The sequence below is a fragment of the Balaenoptera musculus genome, chromosome 15 (genome assembly GCF_009873245.2).
Source record: "Balaenoptera musculus isolate JJ_BM4_2016_0621 chromosome 15, mBalMus1.pri.v3, whole genome shotgun sequence".
NCBI lineage: Eukaryota > Metazoa > Chordata > Mammalia > Artiodactyla > Balaenopteridae > Balaenoptera > Balaenoptera musculus.
This window is the reverse complement of record NC_045799.1, coordinates 15518269-15535748: the sequence shown is the minus strand read 5'-3', so window position 1 is coordinate 15535748 and position 17480 is coordinate 15518269. Positions and strand designations below refer to the sequence as shown.

General features: G+C 37.1%; 1 protein-coding gene across 1 annotated transcript in view; it reads left to right on the top strand.

Moving 5' to 3' along the window:
* STK4 (serine/threonine kinase 4) overlaps positions 1 to 17480 on the top strand; it is a 95593-nt gene that overhangs the window by 16738 nt on the left and 61375 nt on the right. Inside the window, exons 5-9 of the mRNA XM_036825975.1 lie at positions 7496 to 7660; positions 11044 to 11211; positions 12858 to 12995; positions 15474 to 15602; positions 16334 to 16520. Coding sequence (XP_036681870.1) covers positions 7496 to 7660; positions 11044 to 11211; positions 12858 to 12995; positions 15474 to 15602; positions 16334 to 16520 — 787 coding nt within the window. The remainder of the gene's footprint in view (positions 1 to 7495; positions 7661 to 11043; positions 11212 to 12857; positions 12996 to 15473; positions 15603 to 16333; positions 16521 to 17480) is intronic.

Below are 17480 nucleotides of genomic sequence, written 5' to 3'. Positions count from 1 at the left end.
TAGTATAATCTGAAGTCAGGGAGTCTGATTCCTCCAGCTCCGTTTTTTTCCCTCAAGACCGCTTTGGCTATTTGGGGTCTTTTGTGTCTCCATACAAATTTTAAGATTTTTTGTTCTAGTTCCATAAAAAATGCCATTGGTAATTTGATAGGGATTGCATTGAATCTGTAGATTGCCTTGGGTAGTATAGTCATTTTCACAATATTGATTCTTCCAATCCAAGAACATGGTATATCTCTCCATCTGTTTGTATCATCTTTAATTTCTTTCATCAGTGTCTTATAGTTTTCTGCATACCGGTCTTTTGTCTCCCTAGGTAGGTTTATTCCTAGGTATTTTATTCTTTTTGTTGCAGTGGTAAATGGGAGTGTTTCCTTAATTTCTCTTTCAGATTTTTCATCATTAGTGTATAGGAATGCAAGAGATTTCTGTGCATAAATTTTGTATCCTGCAACTTTACCACATGCATTGATTAGCTCTAGTAGTTTTCTGGTGGCATATTTAGGATTCTCTATGTATAGTATCATGTCATCTGCAAACAGTGACAGTTTTACTTCTTCTTTTCCAATTTGTATTCCTTTTGTTTCTTTTTCTTCTCCGATTGCTGAGTCTAGGACTTCCAAAACTATGTTGAATAATAGTGGTAAGAGTGGACATCCTTGTCTTGTTCCTGATCTTAGAGGAAATGCTTTCAGTTTTTCACCATTAAGAATGATGTTTGCTGTGGGTTTGTCGTATATGGCCTTTATTATGTTGAGGTAGGTTCCCTCTATGCCGACTTTCTGGAGAGTTTTTATCATAAATGGATGTTGAATTTTGTCAAAAGCTTTTTCTGCATCTATTGAGATGATCATATGGTTTTTCTTCTTCAGTTTGTTAATATGGTGTATCACATTGATTGATTTGCGTATATTGAAGAATCCTTGCATCCCTGGGATAAATCCCACTTGATCATGGTGTATGATCCTTTTAGTGTGTTGTTGGATTCTGTTTGCTAGTATTCTGTAGAGGATTTCTCATCTATATTCATCAGTGATATTGGTCTGTAATTTTATTTTTTTGTAGTATCTTTATCTGGTTTTGGTATCAGGGTGATGGTGGCCTCATAGAATGCGTTTGGGAGTGTTCCTTCCTTTGCAGTTTTTTGGAAGAGTTTGAGAAGGATGAGTGTTAGCTCTTCTCTAAATGTTTGATAGAATTCACCTGTGAAGCCATCTGGTCCTGGACTTCTGTTTGTTGGAAGATTATTAATCACAGTTTCAATTTCATTACTTGTGATTGGTCTTTTCATATTTTCTATTTCTTCTTGGTTCAGTCTTGGAAGGTTATACCTTTCTAAGAATTTGTCCATTTCTTCCAGGTTGTCCATTTTATTGGCATAGAGTTGCTTGTAGTAGTCTCTTAGGGTGCTTTGTATTTCTGTGGTGTCTGCTGTAACTTCTCCTTTTTCATTTCTAATTTTATTGATTTGAGTCCTCTCCCTCTTTTTCTTGATGAGTCCGGCTAATAGTTTATCAATTTTGTTTATCTTCTCAAAGAACCAGCTTTTAGTTTTATTGATCTTTGCTATTGTTTTCTTTGTTTCTATTTCACTTATTTCTGCTCTGATCTTTATGATTTCTTTCCTTCTGCTAACTTTGGGTTTTGTTTGTTCTTCTTTCTCTAGTTCCTTTAGGTATAAGGTTAGATTGTTTATTTGAGATTTTTCTTGTTTCTTGAGTTAGGCTTGTATTGCTATAAACTTCCCTCTTAGAACTTCTTTTGCTGCATCCCATAGGTTTTGGATCATCGTGTTTTCATTGTCATTTGTCTCTAGGTATTTTTTGATTTCCTCTTTGATTTCTTCAGGGATCTCTTGGTTATTTAGTAACGTATTGTTTAGCCTCCATGTGTTTATGTTTTCTATGTTTTTTTCCCCGTAATTGATTTCTAATCTCACAGTGTTGTGGTCAGAAAAGATGCTTCATATGATTTCAGTTTTCTTAATCTACTGAGGTTTGATTAGTGACCTAAGATGTGATCTATCCTGGAGAATGTTCCATGTGCACTTGAGAAGAAAGTGTAATCTGCTGTTTTTGGATGGAATGTCCTATAAATATCAATTAAATCAATCTGGTCTATTTTGTCATTTAAAGCTTGTGTTTCCTTATTAGTTTTCTGTTTGGATGATCTGTCCATTGGTGTAAGTGAGCTGTTGAAGTCCCCCACTATTATTGTGTTACTGTTGATTTCCTCTTTTATAGCTGGTAGCAGTTGCCTTATGTATTGAGGTGCTCCTATGTTGGGTGCATGTATAATTGTTATATCTTCTTTTTGGATTGATCCCTTGATCCCTTGTCTCTTGTAACATTCTTTATTTTAAAGTCTATTTTATCTGATATGAGTATTGCTACTCCAGCTTTCTTTTGATTTCCATTTGCATGGAATATCTTTTTCCATCCCCTCACTTTCAGTCTGTGTGTGTCCCTAAGTCTGAAGTGAGTCTCTTGTAGACAGCATATATGTGGGTCTTGTTTTTGTATCCATTCAGCGAGGCTGTGTCTTTTGGTTGGATCATTTAATCCATTTATGTTTAAGGTAATTATTGATATGTATGTTCCTATTAACCATTTTCTTAATTGTTATGGGTTTGTTTTTGTAGGTCCTTTTCTCTTGTGTTTCCCACTTAGAGAAGTTCCTTTAGCATTTGTTGTAGAGCTGGTTTGGTGGTGCTGAATTCTCTTAGCTTTTGCTTGTCTGTAAAGCTTTTGATTTCTCCATCGAATCTGAATGAGATCCTTGCCAGGTAGAGTAATCTTGGTTGTAGGTTATTCCCTTTCATCACTTTAAATATATCATGCCACTCCCTTCTGGCTTGTAGAGTTTCTGCTGAGAAATCAGCTGTTAACCTTATGGGAGTTCCCTTGTATGTTATTTGTCGTTTTTCCCTTGCTGCTTTCAATAATTTTTCTTTGTCTTTAATTTTTGTCAATTTGATTACTATGTGATTACTATGTCTCTTGGCATGTTTCTCCTTCTGTTTATCCTGTATGGGATTCTCTGTGCTTCCTGGACTTGGGTGGCTATTTCCTTTCCCATGTTAGGGAAGTTTTCGACTATAATCTCTTCAAATATTTTCTCTGGTCCTTTCTCTCTCTCTTCTCCTTCTGGGACCCCTATAATGCGAATGTTGTTGCGTTTAGTGTTGTCCCAGAGGTCTCTTGGGCTCTCTTCATTTCTTTCCATTCTTTTTTCTTTATTCTGTTCCGCAGCAGTGAATTCCACCATTCTGTCTTCCAGGTCACTTATCCGTTCTTCTGCCTCAGTTATTCTGCTATTGATTCCGTCTAGTGTATTTTTCATTTCAGTTATTTTGTTGTTCATCTCTGTTTGTTTGTTCTTTAATTCTTCTAGGTCTTTGTTAAACATTTCTTGCATCTTCTCAATCTTTGCCTCCATTCTTTTTCCGAGGTCCTGGATCATCTTCACTATCATTATTCTGAATTCTTTTTCTGGAAGGTTGCCTATCTCCACTTCATTAAGTTGTTTTTCTGGGGTTTTATCTTGTTCCTTCATCTGGTACATAGCCCTCTGCCTTTTCATCTTGTCTATCTTTCTGTGAATGTGGCTTTTGTTCCACAGGCTGCAGGATTGTAGTTCTTCTTGCTTCTGCTGTCTGCCCTCTGGTGGATGAAGCTATCTAAGAGGCTTGTGCAAGTTTCCTGATGGGAGGGACTGGTGGTGGGTAGAGCTGGCTGTTGCTCTGGTGGGCAGAGCTCAGTAAAACTTTAATCTGCTTGTCTGCTGATGGGTGGGGCTGGGTTCCCTCCCTGTTGGTTTTTTGGCCTGAGGCGACCCAATACTGGAGCCTATCTGGCTCTTTGGTGGAGCTGATGGCGGACTCTGGGAGGGCTCATGCCAAGGAGTACTTCCCAGAACTCTGCTGCCAGTGTCCTTGTCCTCACAGTGTGACACAGCCACCCCCCAACCTCTGCAGGAGATCCTCCAACACTAGCAGGTAGGTCTGGTTCAGTTTCCTACGGGGTCACTGCTCCTTCCCCTGGGTCCCGATGGACACACTACTTTGTGTGTGCCCTCCAAGGGTGGAGTCTGTTTTTCCCCCAGTCCTGTCAAAGTCCTGCAATCAAATCCCACTAGCCTTCAAAGTTTGCCTCTCTAGGAATTACTCCTCCCGTTGCCAGACCCCCAGGTTGGGAAGCCAGACGTGGGGCTCAGAACCTTCACTCCAGCGGGTGGACTTCTGTGGTATAAGTGTTCTCCAGTTTGTGAGTCACCCACCCAGCAGTTATGGGATTTGATTTTATTGTGATTGCGCCCCTCCTACCATCTCATTGTGGTTTCTACTTTGTCTTTGGATGTGGGGTATCTTTTTTGGTGAGTTCCAGTGTCTTCCTGTCAGTGATTGTTCAGCAGTTAGTTTTGATTCTGGTGCTCTCGCTGGAGGGAGTGAGCACACGTCATTCTACTCTGCCATCTTGAAACAATCTCCTCGGTTGGGTTCTCCCATACTATGTTACGGAAAAACCTGAACGAACTTTTTGGCCAGCCCAATATATTTGATATCCTGTGATTAAACCATAATGGAAAAGAATATGAAAAAGAATGTATGGATATGTACAACTAAATCACTTTGCTGTACAGCAGAAATTAACATTGTAAATCAACTATATTCCAATAAATTTTTAAAAATATAAAATATAAATATAAAAAAATAAAAAGATAACTTCTGTGTGGACTGTGAATGGATAAGAGTAGAAGCAGGGACTTCCTTAGCCTTTAGTTTTTTGTTTTGTTTTAATAAAAATAGGAATAATAATACCTATTTTAAGTATATGCAGAATTTTGAAAATTAATTTAATTTTGTGAAAATACTTTGTAAATTGTGAGGTGCTATACAAATTATAAGGTGGGAGTGTTTTAAAACTCAGTTTTAACTTGGATTATCCATACTACTATATCCTTTTCTTAATTTACATTATTCAGAGTTAGCGTGTTTGTCTAATTAAATAGCACGTTCTTTAGCTAGGAGTAATATCCTAATGTAAGACATATGTTAAGAAGTCCCAAAGCTTCAATAATTAATTTATTGAATTAAAAATTGGGTTCCAAGGTTTCTTATATGCAGCATGAAGTTATTTTATTTCAGGTATTTTAAAACAATCCAAAATTAATTTTAATGATGCTTTTGATGTTTTTTGATGTTTTAATATTAGTTTATTACATTCATGTAATTTTTAACTATTAAGTGCTAATCTTTAACTATCACATATTATTTTGCGAAATGTTTTAACTCCGCACTGTCCAGCCTGATAGCTAGCCCCTGTGGGGTTCAATTCAATTTCTGAATTGAAATGTGCTGTAATATAAAATACCAGATTTTGAAGTATTATTACCAAAAAAAGAACATAGAAAATCTTTAACTTTTTGTTATATTGGAATGATAATATTTTTTGGATAAATATGGTTAAGTAAAATATACAATCAAAATTAATTTTGCTTGTTTCATTTTCTTTTTAAAGTGTGGCCACTAGAAAATTAAAAGTTATATTTGTGGCTCACGTTATATTTCTGTTGGGCAGTGCTACCTTAACTGATTAGCTCAGCTGGTTAGAATAAGGAGTTAGTAAGTCATGAACTTTGTTCTTTGGCCACGGAAGGTACCCCAAACTCTTGCTTGCCACTGTGCCAATAGTGTTTGCTTGCATTTGAATGAAAGCTCTGTCATTTATTAGCTCTGTGACCTTTGGCACAAATTACTTGTCTGTGCTTCACCTTCATTATCTATAAAACGGCGATGATAATAATAGTACCTACCTCATTCGATTTTTATAAGGATTAAGTGAGATTATAAAAGTAGTGCGTAGCATAGATGAAATGCTTAATATTTGTTAGTTATTTTTAATATTATTGGCATAGTGCCTGGCTCATAATAGGGGCTTATTAAATATTTGGTGATTGATTGATTCTGTAATAGTTATTAAACAACATGGATTCCTACATGCTTTACTATATCATTTGATTTTCATGACGATCTTGAAGAAAGGTGATTTGCCTATTTTATAGATGGAGCAACTGAGACTAAGAGACATTAGATAACTTGCTGAAGTCACACAACTAGAAAGTAGAGCCAAGAGTAAAAACTAGGTCTTTCTAATCTCAAATTGCATATTTTTTGCCCACAGCATATTCCCTTCTAAATATGAGTTGTTTGTCAGAAGGGGACTCATTGAGAGTCTGTTGATTGAGTTTGTTTAGGACTGGGGTTGGATCAGCACAAAGTCAGCATTGCACTGATCAGATATTCTGTCAGTCTCCCGCATTCTTGCTTACGTTTACTCATCATCATTCAGCAAATATTTTTTCAGAACCTACGGTGTGCTAGGTGGCTTTGTTGGTGCTAGGGATTCAATAGTAAGCAAATCAAAGAGATTTTAAAATGGAGCTTATGTTTCTAATAGGGAAGACATCACATAAATAGGTATACAGATAATGTATAGTATGTCAGGTGGTGATGATGCTGCAATGACCAATAAGTAGGATAAGGGGATAGAGAATGATCTAGGAATGGAGGGAGCTAACGAAGGCCTCTCTGATTTTCTGATGAGGCGACATTTGGGCAGAGACAGTGAAGTAAGGGACCAACTCATCCAGAAATCTAGTTGAAGGGCACTGCAGGCAGAGAGAACAGCAGATAAAAAGGCCCAGAAGTGGTAGTGTGTTTAGAGTGTTCAAGGAATAGCAGGGTAGCCTATGTGGCTGAAACAGGATGAGCAAGGTAGAAGGTGATAGAAGATGAAGGTAGCTGGGAGCCAGATAAGGTAAGACCTTGGTGAGGACTGGCTTTAATTCTGAGTGACTTAGGAAGCCACTGGATGATTTTGAGCAGATATGGCTTACATTTTAAACGGTTCATTACGACTGCTGTGTGGAAAATACAATGTAGAGGGTCAAGGGCAGAAGCAATGAGACCAGTTAGGAGATTATTAGAATAGTTCTGGCAGGGCATGATAGTGGCTTGGATCTGGGTGATTACAGAGGATATAGTTGCATATATTTTGGAGATAGAGAAGAGCCAAGGATGACCTCAAGGTTTTTGGCCAGAGCAACTGGAAGAATGAAATTGCCTTTTACTGAGAGAGAGAAGACTGTGGGAAGAGTAGAGTAGGTGAGTGGGTGGTAAAGAAAGGGATAGGGTGGTGGTAAAAATAAAGAATTTGATTTTGACATGTTATGCTTATGATGCTTGTTAGGTATTCATTTGGAGGTGTTGTGTGGGCAAATATATGAATCTGATATTTGGGGAGAGATCTGAGCTGGAAATATAACTTTGGGAGTGGTCAGCGTAGCGATGGTATTATAAGCTGTCAAATGCTGTTCACACGTTGAATAAGGTCGTATATTCTAGGAAAGGAGTTTGGGTCTTATTTTTTTTTTTTCCTTTTTCAAATGTGCTGATGTAAACTAATAGAATTTTAACTTCTCATTCTTTTTTCAGTTAACAGAAGATGAAATAGCTACAATATTACAGTCAACACTTAAGGGACTGGAATACCTTCATTTTATGAGAAAAATACACCGAGATATCAAGGCAGGAAATATTTTACTAAATACAGAAGGTCATGCCAAACTTGCAGATTTTGGGGTAGCAGGTCAACTTACAGTAAGTAAAAATGTTACCTGTGTAGGTAACTTTCAGGTCTTTCTTGAGAAGAAGTTCCTTGTATTTATTTATTTAAAAATATAATATTTGAAATAATTGAATTTTAAAAACTTTAAAAATGTACCAATAGGTTACAAAGGAGCTGGTAGGTTATTTTAGATCCTTTCCTGGAGTTCAGGTCCCATAGTTTAACTTTGTTTAGCTTTGATAAAGATAAAAACTAAAACAGGAAATAATGGAGTAGAAGTTTACATTTTACTGGGCTACATCATCATATTTATAAAAGGAAGAAGAATTAAATCTAAATGGCTTTCCTTGAATAAGACAGAATGTCATCTCATTCAGCCTCCAGGTGGCAGTTGGCTTTACTGAAAACGCTCCCCCCATTTGGTTCCAAAATACAGACTCTTGATTTTCCTCCTACCTCAGTAGTGCATGGCAATGAAATAAACCTTGTTTTAAAACAGGAAGTCTAAAATTATCTGATTTTGTAAAATCAGATAATATGTGTGAAATATGTGTAGAAAAATAGAAGGAGTTCTGGACAGATATGTACTAAAATTTGCAACAATGTTGTCTGTCATTTTTCTTGGGTAGTAGAAAAATATATACATATATAGTTTGTTTGTTTGTTTAGAGCTGGTATTATATACAGGTTTTATTTTTAAAAATTTTAAATCTGCCTGGAACATGTTAGGGAGTTTCATAGGTATTGCAACAGCACAAAAATTGCTTTGATATTTTAAAAAAAGCTCAGGAACTTATTCCATACTGTGATTTGTGGGACCTTCCAAAGATTTTGTTGTTAGCACATAAGTAAACAGTATTAAACAGTATTATCTAAATTACAATCTTAATAAGGAAACCAAATTGAAAAAAAATTCTCCTGGTGCTGTGTAAAAGATATCACAATTTAAAATATCAATTGCATTTAGTAACTGAGACTTTTTTCACAGAAATAGAAAATAACAATCTTAAAATTCATATGGGACCACAAAAGGCCCCAGATAGCCAAAGCAGTCCTAAGAAAGGAGAACAAAGCTGGAGGTTTCACACTTCTTGATTGCAAACTCTATTACAAAGCTAAAGTAATCAAAACAGGATGGTATTGGCATAAAAATAGACACATAGACCAATGGAACAGAATCAAGAGCCCAGAAATAAACTCATGTTTATACGGTCAACTAATATTTGACAACGGAGCCAAGAATGCTCAGTGGGAAAAGATGGTCTCTCCAATAAATGGTCTTGGGAAAACTAGATATTCATTTGCAAAAGAATGAAACTGGACCCCTTTCTTACACCACTCACAAAAATTAACTCAAAATGGATTAAAAAACCTAAATATGAGGCCTGAAACCCAAAAACTCCTAGAAGAAAACATAGGGAAAATGCTCCTTGGCATTGGTCTTGGCAGTGATTTTTTGGATATGACAGTAAAAGCACAAACACTGGGACGTCATTGAGATTTTGGTTGGGATTGAATTGAATTGTGTTGAGGTTGTGTTGAATCGTAAATCAATTTGGAAAATATTGCCATCTTCATGATGTTATGCTTTAAATCCTTTTCTGCTTCAACATTGTATAGCTATTCATCTATACTTTCCTTTAGTACTTTTTGGATTTTGTTCTTTGTATTTAAATTTTCAACCTATTTGAACTTACTTTGGTGAAAGCATAAGGTAGGAATTTAAGTGTAGAATCTTACAAATGAATAGACAGTTGCCCAGTGCTTTTTTCCCCCCATAATCTATCCTTTGCTTGCTGATTTAAAAATGACATTTTAATCATATCTTCAAATTATACATTTATATACATATAGGGTTGTGTATGTGTGTGTTTGTATACCATAATCTGTTTCTGGACTTAATATTTTCCATTGCTATGCTACTATACTAATATAACTTTGTAATACAGATCTAGTTAGGTTAGTATCTACTCATTACTCTTAATGTTCAAAAAATGTTTAGTTATCCAGATATCCATTTCTAATTGGAAATAATCCTTGACAACAACATTGACTATCACCACTTGAATGGTGCAGATTTGAAGTTTCAGAGCAAAGGAAATGACTTAAGCAGTAAGTTAGTTCCTTTGTTAATTTTTTACATAGGACTGACAAAGTGAGATCAATTTAAAAATATTACCTGTTGTTTGCTCCTGACTGGCATAACCTAACTTAAGTGATAGCCATTTTAGAAGGAACATCGGTGATGATGATGGGAAGTCCTGTTGTCTATTTAGTTCTGTTTAAAATCCTTCTCTTCCTAAAACACAGGGATTCTAGAAAGGTTCTCTTTCATTAGGGCCATGCTATTCTGGGAAAGTATGCAAGTAGTTATTTGCCCATGTGTACTATATTCATATATTATTTAAGCCCCAAAGTAAGACTATATATATACAGTATAATATTATATAAAATATATATATATATTATAAAAAAGAAAATCATATATGTACATATATATGTACACACATATTTTCTCTTTTTTAAATCTTCTCTTTTTAAAATTTCCTGATTGCACATGTAATACACACTCACATAATCCAGCTGAGTGTTACAAAAGTATACGGGATGGAAAGTAAAAGTCTTTCGTAATTCTGTCTTCTAGATATGACTCTTGTTAATAGTTTGGTGTATATTACTTGGAGATTTTTTTTTGCTGTCCATATAACAACAATGTTTATTATTATTGGTTGTTGTTTTATTGTTGTTCTGATCATTGTTTTTCTTTTACAAAGACAAGGCTGTATTATATATAATTTTGAACATAAGTTTTTTGCTTCACAATGTGTCTTGTACATTTTTTCCATGTCAGAAAGGTGTATCTAGGTCCTTTTTTTTCATTGTATGGATATTTATTATATTTAACTTACTTCCTTTAGTTGGTTATTTGTGTTGTTTCCTTTTTTCTTTCTTCCCCCCCTTCTATTACAAATATTTCTACACTACTTGTGCATATATCTTGGGGTACTTACATATAGGACACATTTCTAGAAATAGATTTGAATCAAAGGATATGGACATATAAAGTTAATAAATATCGCCAAGTTGCATACTAAAACATTGTATCAGTTTATGCTGTATTTTAGTGCCTGTATTTTGTATTTTAATCTATGCTATTATCAGCAATAGTTATTAGTAATCAATCTCATTTTAGTGTTTCATTAATTGATTGATTATTTTTTGTGTTTTAATAATTGATTGAGAATCTTTTATGTTTCCATGTCATTTGAATTTCTTTTGTGACTTGCTTGATCAATCATGCTTGAGTATGGTTTGTGTATGTATTTCAAATCTAAGACATTTCTTGTTGTTGGAAGGGACTCTTTTTCTCAACAGTTTTATTGCTTAGTGTTGATCTCTCTCCTTTCTATTTTAGGATACCATGGCCAAGCGAAATACAGTGATAGGAACACCATTTTGGATGGCTCCAGAAGTGATTCAGGAAATTGGGTACAACTGTGTGGCAGACATCTGGTCGTTGGGAATAACAGCCATAGAAATGGCTGAAGGAAAACCCCCATATGCTGATATCCATCCAATGAGGGTAAGGAAATGGACAGAAAACCAGTGGGGTGGTTAGTTACCGGTGATCATTAGAAACTTAGTTAAATGACTTACTTGGTTAGGTACCAAACAATAAATGAATTAATTGTAAATAATTAAGTGTCAGTCTAGACTCCAGATGATGATACACTTCCACTAGTTGTAGTCACTAATTAAGTCAAGTGTAATCCACCCCTCTCCATTCTAGAGGTTGTGTATTAATAGCCCTCTGGCAGGACGTGGGCCAGGAGATGCGTGGTTGACTTGTACAGTGTATATGTTTTTAATAGTTCAGGTGCTCACATTTTAACATAACAACACTAACTGGAGCTGAGCAGCAGTCCTCTCCTTTATACAGGGCATGGGCTTTCCACTTTATCAGTCTCCACGATTCCCTGTTCACCAAGTATCACTTATTGCAGTGTTTTCTCTAATGTTTTTTATAGTAGTATTAAGAGGAAAGTAGACTATTTTTTTAAACTCATGTCACTGACACCCAGTCTGATTCATTTGTTGTCTTTTTCCTGCCTGGCCCTTATAGGTATTTACATGTGTAAGTTCTAGCGGCTCTGTACTCTCCAACTTCCATCCACTTTTAGAGTATGAAGAGCCCATAGGTTCGGTCTCCATTGAAACTCCTTCAGTGTTGCTACGCTAAGCAGTTTCCAGGCTTTCCCCACCCCTAGAACCCCTCATTGATAGCACTGTTACAAGACCTTGACCCTACCTTCTTCAGCGGCTCTGTAGTCTTCTCCATACCGCCCAACTCAGCACCCCCTCTCTTCTGATTAAGTAGTCCTTCTATTAATAGACATAACAGTTTTTTAAAAAGTATTCATGTGCCCAAAGATAAGCTCCTGTCTTTTTCGGGGGGCAGAAGTGGAGAAGGGTGGGAAGATTTACTCGTTATATTTTTAGATTTAAAGAATATAATTTAAGCTGCTTATTGCAAAGAGTTTTATGTTTTTAAAAAGCTGTACCTCTTTTATTGGAAACTCAATAAATACAGACATACCTCATTTCATTGTGCTTCACTCTGTTGAGTTTTTGACAAATTGAAGGTTTGTGGCAACCCTGTGTTAAGAAAGTCTATCAGTGCCATTTTTCTTTTTCTTTTTTTTTAAAGACTATTTTTAAAAATTAATTAATTTATTTGTTTGGCTGAGTTGGGTCTTAGTTGCGGCACGTGGGCTCTTTGTTGCAGCGTGCGGCCTTCTCTCTAGTTGTGACACGCAGCCCTAGAGCACGCAGGCTCAGTAGTTGCGGCGTGTGGGCTTAGTTGCCCTGCGGCATGTGGGATCTTAGTTCCCTGACCAGGGACCGAATCCATGTCCCCTGCATTGGAAGGCGGATCCTTAACCACTGGACCACCAGGGAAGTCCCTATCAGCGCCATTTTTCCAACAGCATTTGCTCACTTTGTGTCTCTGTCACATTTTGGTAATTCTCGCAATATTTCAAACTTTTTCACTATTATTATATTTGTTATAGTGATCTACTCTGAGATACCTGGATTTTTGTTGTAATTTGGATGGGCTTGTAGTGAAGAAGAGAAAAATCATTTTATCAAACTCCAAATGTATTTCCAGTCATATTTTTATTGGAGCATCACTTTTATTTTGCCAAATTTTTTTTTTTTTTAAACTAGGCAATCTTCATGATTCCTACCAACCCACCTCCCACATTCCGAAAGCCAGAACTGTGGTCAGATAGCTTCATGGATTTTGTGAAGCAGTGTCTCATAAAGAGCCCTGAGCAGAGAGCCACGGCCACTCAACTCCTACAGGTATGAATCACCCTGGGGTGCTGCCTCTTTCTGTTTCATTCACAGGCTGACCAAAAGATGCTGTTAACCCACCTACATGGAGATGGTAAAGAGGTATAAAATATTCCCTTTGAATGTAACTGCTTAGAAAAGACATAGAGAATAAAGTTAAATCATTGAACAAGATAATAAGAAAATACAGGGCTCTATGGGATTAGAGAACAGGAACTGACATTTATTGAGCACCTACTGTGTGCTAGATACTTTGCATGTTGTGCCATTTAATCATCACATACACCCTGTGAGAGAGGGATATTAATTTACTTTTATAGGTGAGAAAATGAAAATTTAGAGAGGTTAACTCATTTAGAGCCACTCAGCTGGTAAACAGCAAAGCCAGGATTAGAACCTAAGTCTTTTTGATCCCAAAGCAGGAGTGCCATTAAAGATACCCAGTTCTGACAGAGAACTGGGATCAGTGGTAGGTGCTGTTGTAGCTCAGGGTGGAAAGAGGCCACTTTGGACTAGAGATACCAGGACTGCTTTCCTGGAGGAGGTAACCTGTGTGCTTGGGCCTTGAAGGATGGGTGGGGTTTGGCAGGCAGTATGCTTAATAGTTAGGAGCTTGGATTCTGGAGCCTGTCCTGGGTTTGAATCGTGGCTCCCTGTTTGCTAGCTCTATGACCTTGGGCAAGTAACATAACCTCTCTGTTACTTTACTTTTCTTATCTATACAGTGGAAATCAAGTACCTGCCCCATATGTTGGTTGTGAAGATTAAGTGATATAATATGTATGACTTTGAACAATGCTTTATGCATATTAAAGATAGTATATAATAGATTTGACAAATATCTGCTATTATTACTGAGCTAGGCCAATGGTTTTCAGTCATGTCAGATCCAATGCCCCCTTTTTATAACCAATACATATTTTTTTAACATTTATATAACATTTATAATCCTTTTGGAATGAAACTCATAGATGCTAAAATCTATTTATGCCCAAAGTTTAAAAAGAATCAGGGTAATGTTGGTGCTATGATGGAGAAATATAAGAATAATAATTTATAATAATACAAATGTCAATATAGAAATGCTCCAGCTTTTGAATTTATAGACATAATGAAGTAATGAGACAACTGTATCTAGCATCATGAATGAGTTTAGATTTAAGAGCAGCAAGAAGAACAGAAACCTTTCCATTCAAGAAACACAGGAAAATGAGTGTATGGACACTAACAGAAATCTAATGTTAAGTAATAACAGGGCAGACTCATTTATATATGATAAGAGGAGGGAAATGATCTTATAGACTTGCCCAGTGGCGAGAACAAGGAAATATGATATTCTTGCAAACGAGCTGGGTCTTATTTCTAAGAGCAGTGGCAAATTCTTTTCCTGCCTGGATGGGGTACTGATGCAGTTTTATGGGCAAGATATCTTCTGTATTTCGATCTTACCACACGTTGAGGTATACTGTCCACCTCTAGGGTCCTTGCAAAGACCTTGGAGCCCATATCCTCTGACGGGTGCTGGGGAACAGAGAATGGATTACAGATAAACACTGAGGACAATGTCAGAATAAGTTTGGAAAACAACAGGCAATGCTCCCCCCCCCAAAAAAAGAATTTCCACATGTAACTTTCACAGTATAGATTTCTTACTGTGTTACAAAGGCAGACAACAAAAATATAAGATGGTATTAACATTAAAAACTTTAAACTATTTCTATGAAGGAAAGTCAGCAATATCCCTGTGTTTCAAGTATCTTTGCAGATTGAATAATATTGGGGCCTACATCTGTTACATATTAGTGACCAGTTTTAGTATTTCTGTAGTAACTACACTTTGGCACTAAAATCCTTTTTACCTAAATACATAGTTGGAAATTCTATGGGACATTGAATAGAAAGAATAAGCAGGAGTAAACTATTCAGTGATTTCTAAACAGTGTCTTTATTCCGCTTAAGCCCCCTCTCCAAAATCACCTCCCAAATTACTAGACTTTTTGCTTATCTCTTGAAAAAGTTTGTCAGCATTATTTATCAAAGTGTATATGTACTCTGAGACATTTTAAAGATATGGAGAATGTGCTATGGTTCGTTGTTGTATAAGACTGTTCCACACGTTATGGGATTACTTGTGTCCCTGCCCCCTTTCCTATGTCCCATGTAGTTTGTGTTCTCCAAACATTGTAGCAACAAGCTCCCAAGATGTTTACAGAACTTCCTCTAGGGGGCAGTGCCAGCCTGTTGAGAATCTCCAGAGTTGGTAGAGAGAAATGGAGGAAACATTCCAGCCAAGCCAGAAAAGATGGGCAAAGCCTGAATGCACCTGCTGACAGTTATAAAGCAAGTGTGGGTTAGCTGTAGTCCAAAGCATAAAGAGAAAGATTAGATTCACTGATAGATTCAACAAAGATTGTCAAGTGCCTACTGTGTGCCAGGCAGTGTTTTGGCACTGGTGCCATATAAACCGTCTTCAACTTTCTTGCTAAGCACCCATTTGTCAAGAGTGCCAAAGGAGTGTCCATACTGCGGGATTTAATTAACGAAGCCATGGACGTGAAGCTGAAACGCCAGGAAGCCCAGCAGCGGGAGGTGGACCAGGACGATGAAGAAAACTCAGTGAGTGGCAGTGGCGGGCGTTGTGGTGGGCCTCGGGCATCAGTGCTTGTTATTTCATGATTGCCAGCCAGGTAAGATGAGCTGGAGATGTGGGTTCCACCTGGAACTGGAGGCTCTTCTTGCTGACCGTGTCCTGTCTGGGACCAGGGCTTGCTAGAGGCTTGCTGGGTCTGTGTCTGTTCATCTCTCAGTGCTTCCTCAGACACTTCCACATTTTATTCTTTTGCCTCCATATTTTTTCTTCAGTTTAACTTTTTATTCGGGAAAGAGAATACTCAGGTCTGAGACTGGATTTTCCCATGCCCTTTTGGGGCGTCTAGGATCCATACTAAATATGTAGACTTTACATATGGATGATCTTCTTTGGTTGAATAAGAGTACTGTCAATGGAGTATAACCTTTAAAAATCGTGACCCAATGTCTTTTACACCTGTAACATATATAATATGGTACATCAATTATAGTTCAATTAAAAAAGAGTGCTCTCGGTTCTACAAGTTGGGTTTAGAACCCAAGTAAGCATCAAATCCAGAAATATTTGCACCAAGATGAGTAAGAGTAATTCAGAAAACTCAATCTTTTTTTTTTTAATTTTTTTTTTTTTATTGGAGTATAATGGCTTCAAATGGTGTGTCAGCTTCCGCTCCACAGCGAAGTGAATCAGCTATACATACAGAAAACTCAATCTTTTGATTTAATCAGCCCTCATTTGAGATTTCGTCCTTTTCCAGGAGGAGGATGAAATGGATTCTGGCACGATGGTCCGAGCAGCAGGGGACGAGATGGGCACTGTCCGAGTAGCCAGCACCATCAGTGATGGGGCCAATACTATGATCGAACACGATGACACATTGCCATCTCAGCTGGGCACCATGGTGATCAACTCAGAGGAGGAGGAAGAGGAAGGCACTATGAAAAGTAAGGCTCTGATTAAACAGACTAACTTCGCAGGCAGACCATGCACATTCCAAAGCGAGCAGATTCTCATGGTCCACATGGACTCAGTCTTGAAGCTCCTGTCTGTTGTCACAAGCAAAGGAGTAAGAGTGTTGGAGGGTTGGGGCAGCAGTGGAGGGTTCGGGGAGGGAGGAAGCCGGCATGTGGAATCAGAGGCAGGAAAGCATCAACAACAAGAAGGGATTGACTTTCAAACCTGAACGGCCATTCTCTCGTTGAATGTTGTCACTTTTTCCTTCTTTTCCTTGATCTGTGGAGGTGAGCACATACATTTGTTTCTTGTTTCTTTTTTCCAAAGTGATTGTTTATTTTATTTTTGTTTAATTTATAGTGATTGTTATTGATTTAAGTGATTATGTGACTGTTTAATTTATATTGCCCAGATCAATGTATGATAGTTCCAATGGTTCTACATCTGGGCCAGCACTTGGTATGGGCAGGCTTTGTACATGTAGATGATCTAGTAGGTGCATAGTGGTATTTCATAGTGGTTTTAATTTACATTTTCCTAATGACTGATGCTTTTGAGCATATTTTCATGTATTTCTTGGTCATTTGCATATCTTCTTTTGCTTCTCCCTCCTCTCCTTTGTGCTTTCATTATTATACATTTTACTTCTACGTAGCACATACGTTGTTTTGATGCATAATTCAAAGTGTAGTGAAATTCTGAGCTATTTATCATACATATTATCTTCAGTCTGTTTTCACGATACTCTGTGTGTCTAAACCAGACTTACGAATTCTCAGTCAATCTGTTAAGGGTGAATGTACAAATTGAAGAGTCCTATCCAGTCCCTTCTAGTGTAAACCCATCTCTGCTGCTTTTCTTATGCTGTTGATCATTTTTATTTGGCCTATGACTGAGGTCTAACACCTGTGCTCAGTTCCCGTTGAAGAGGGCCATCCTCTCCTCTCCCT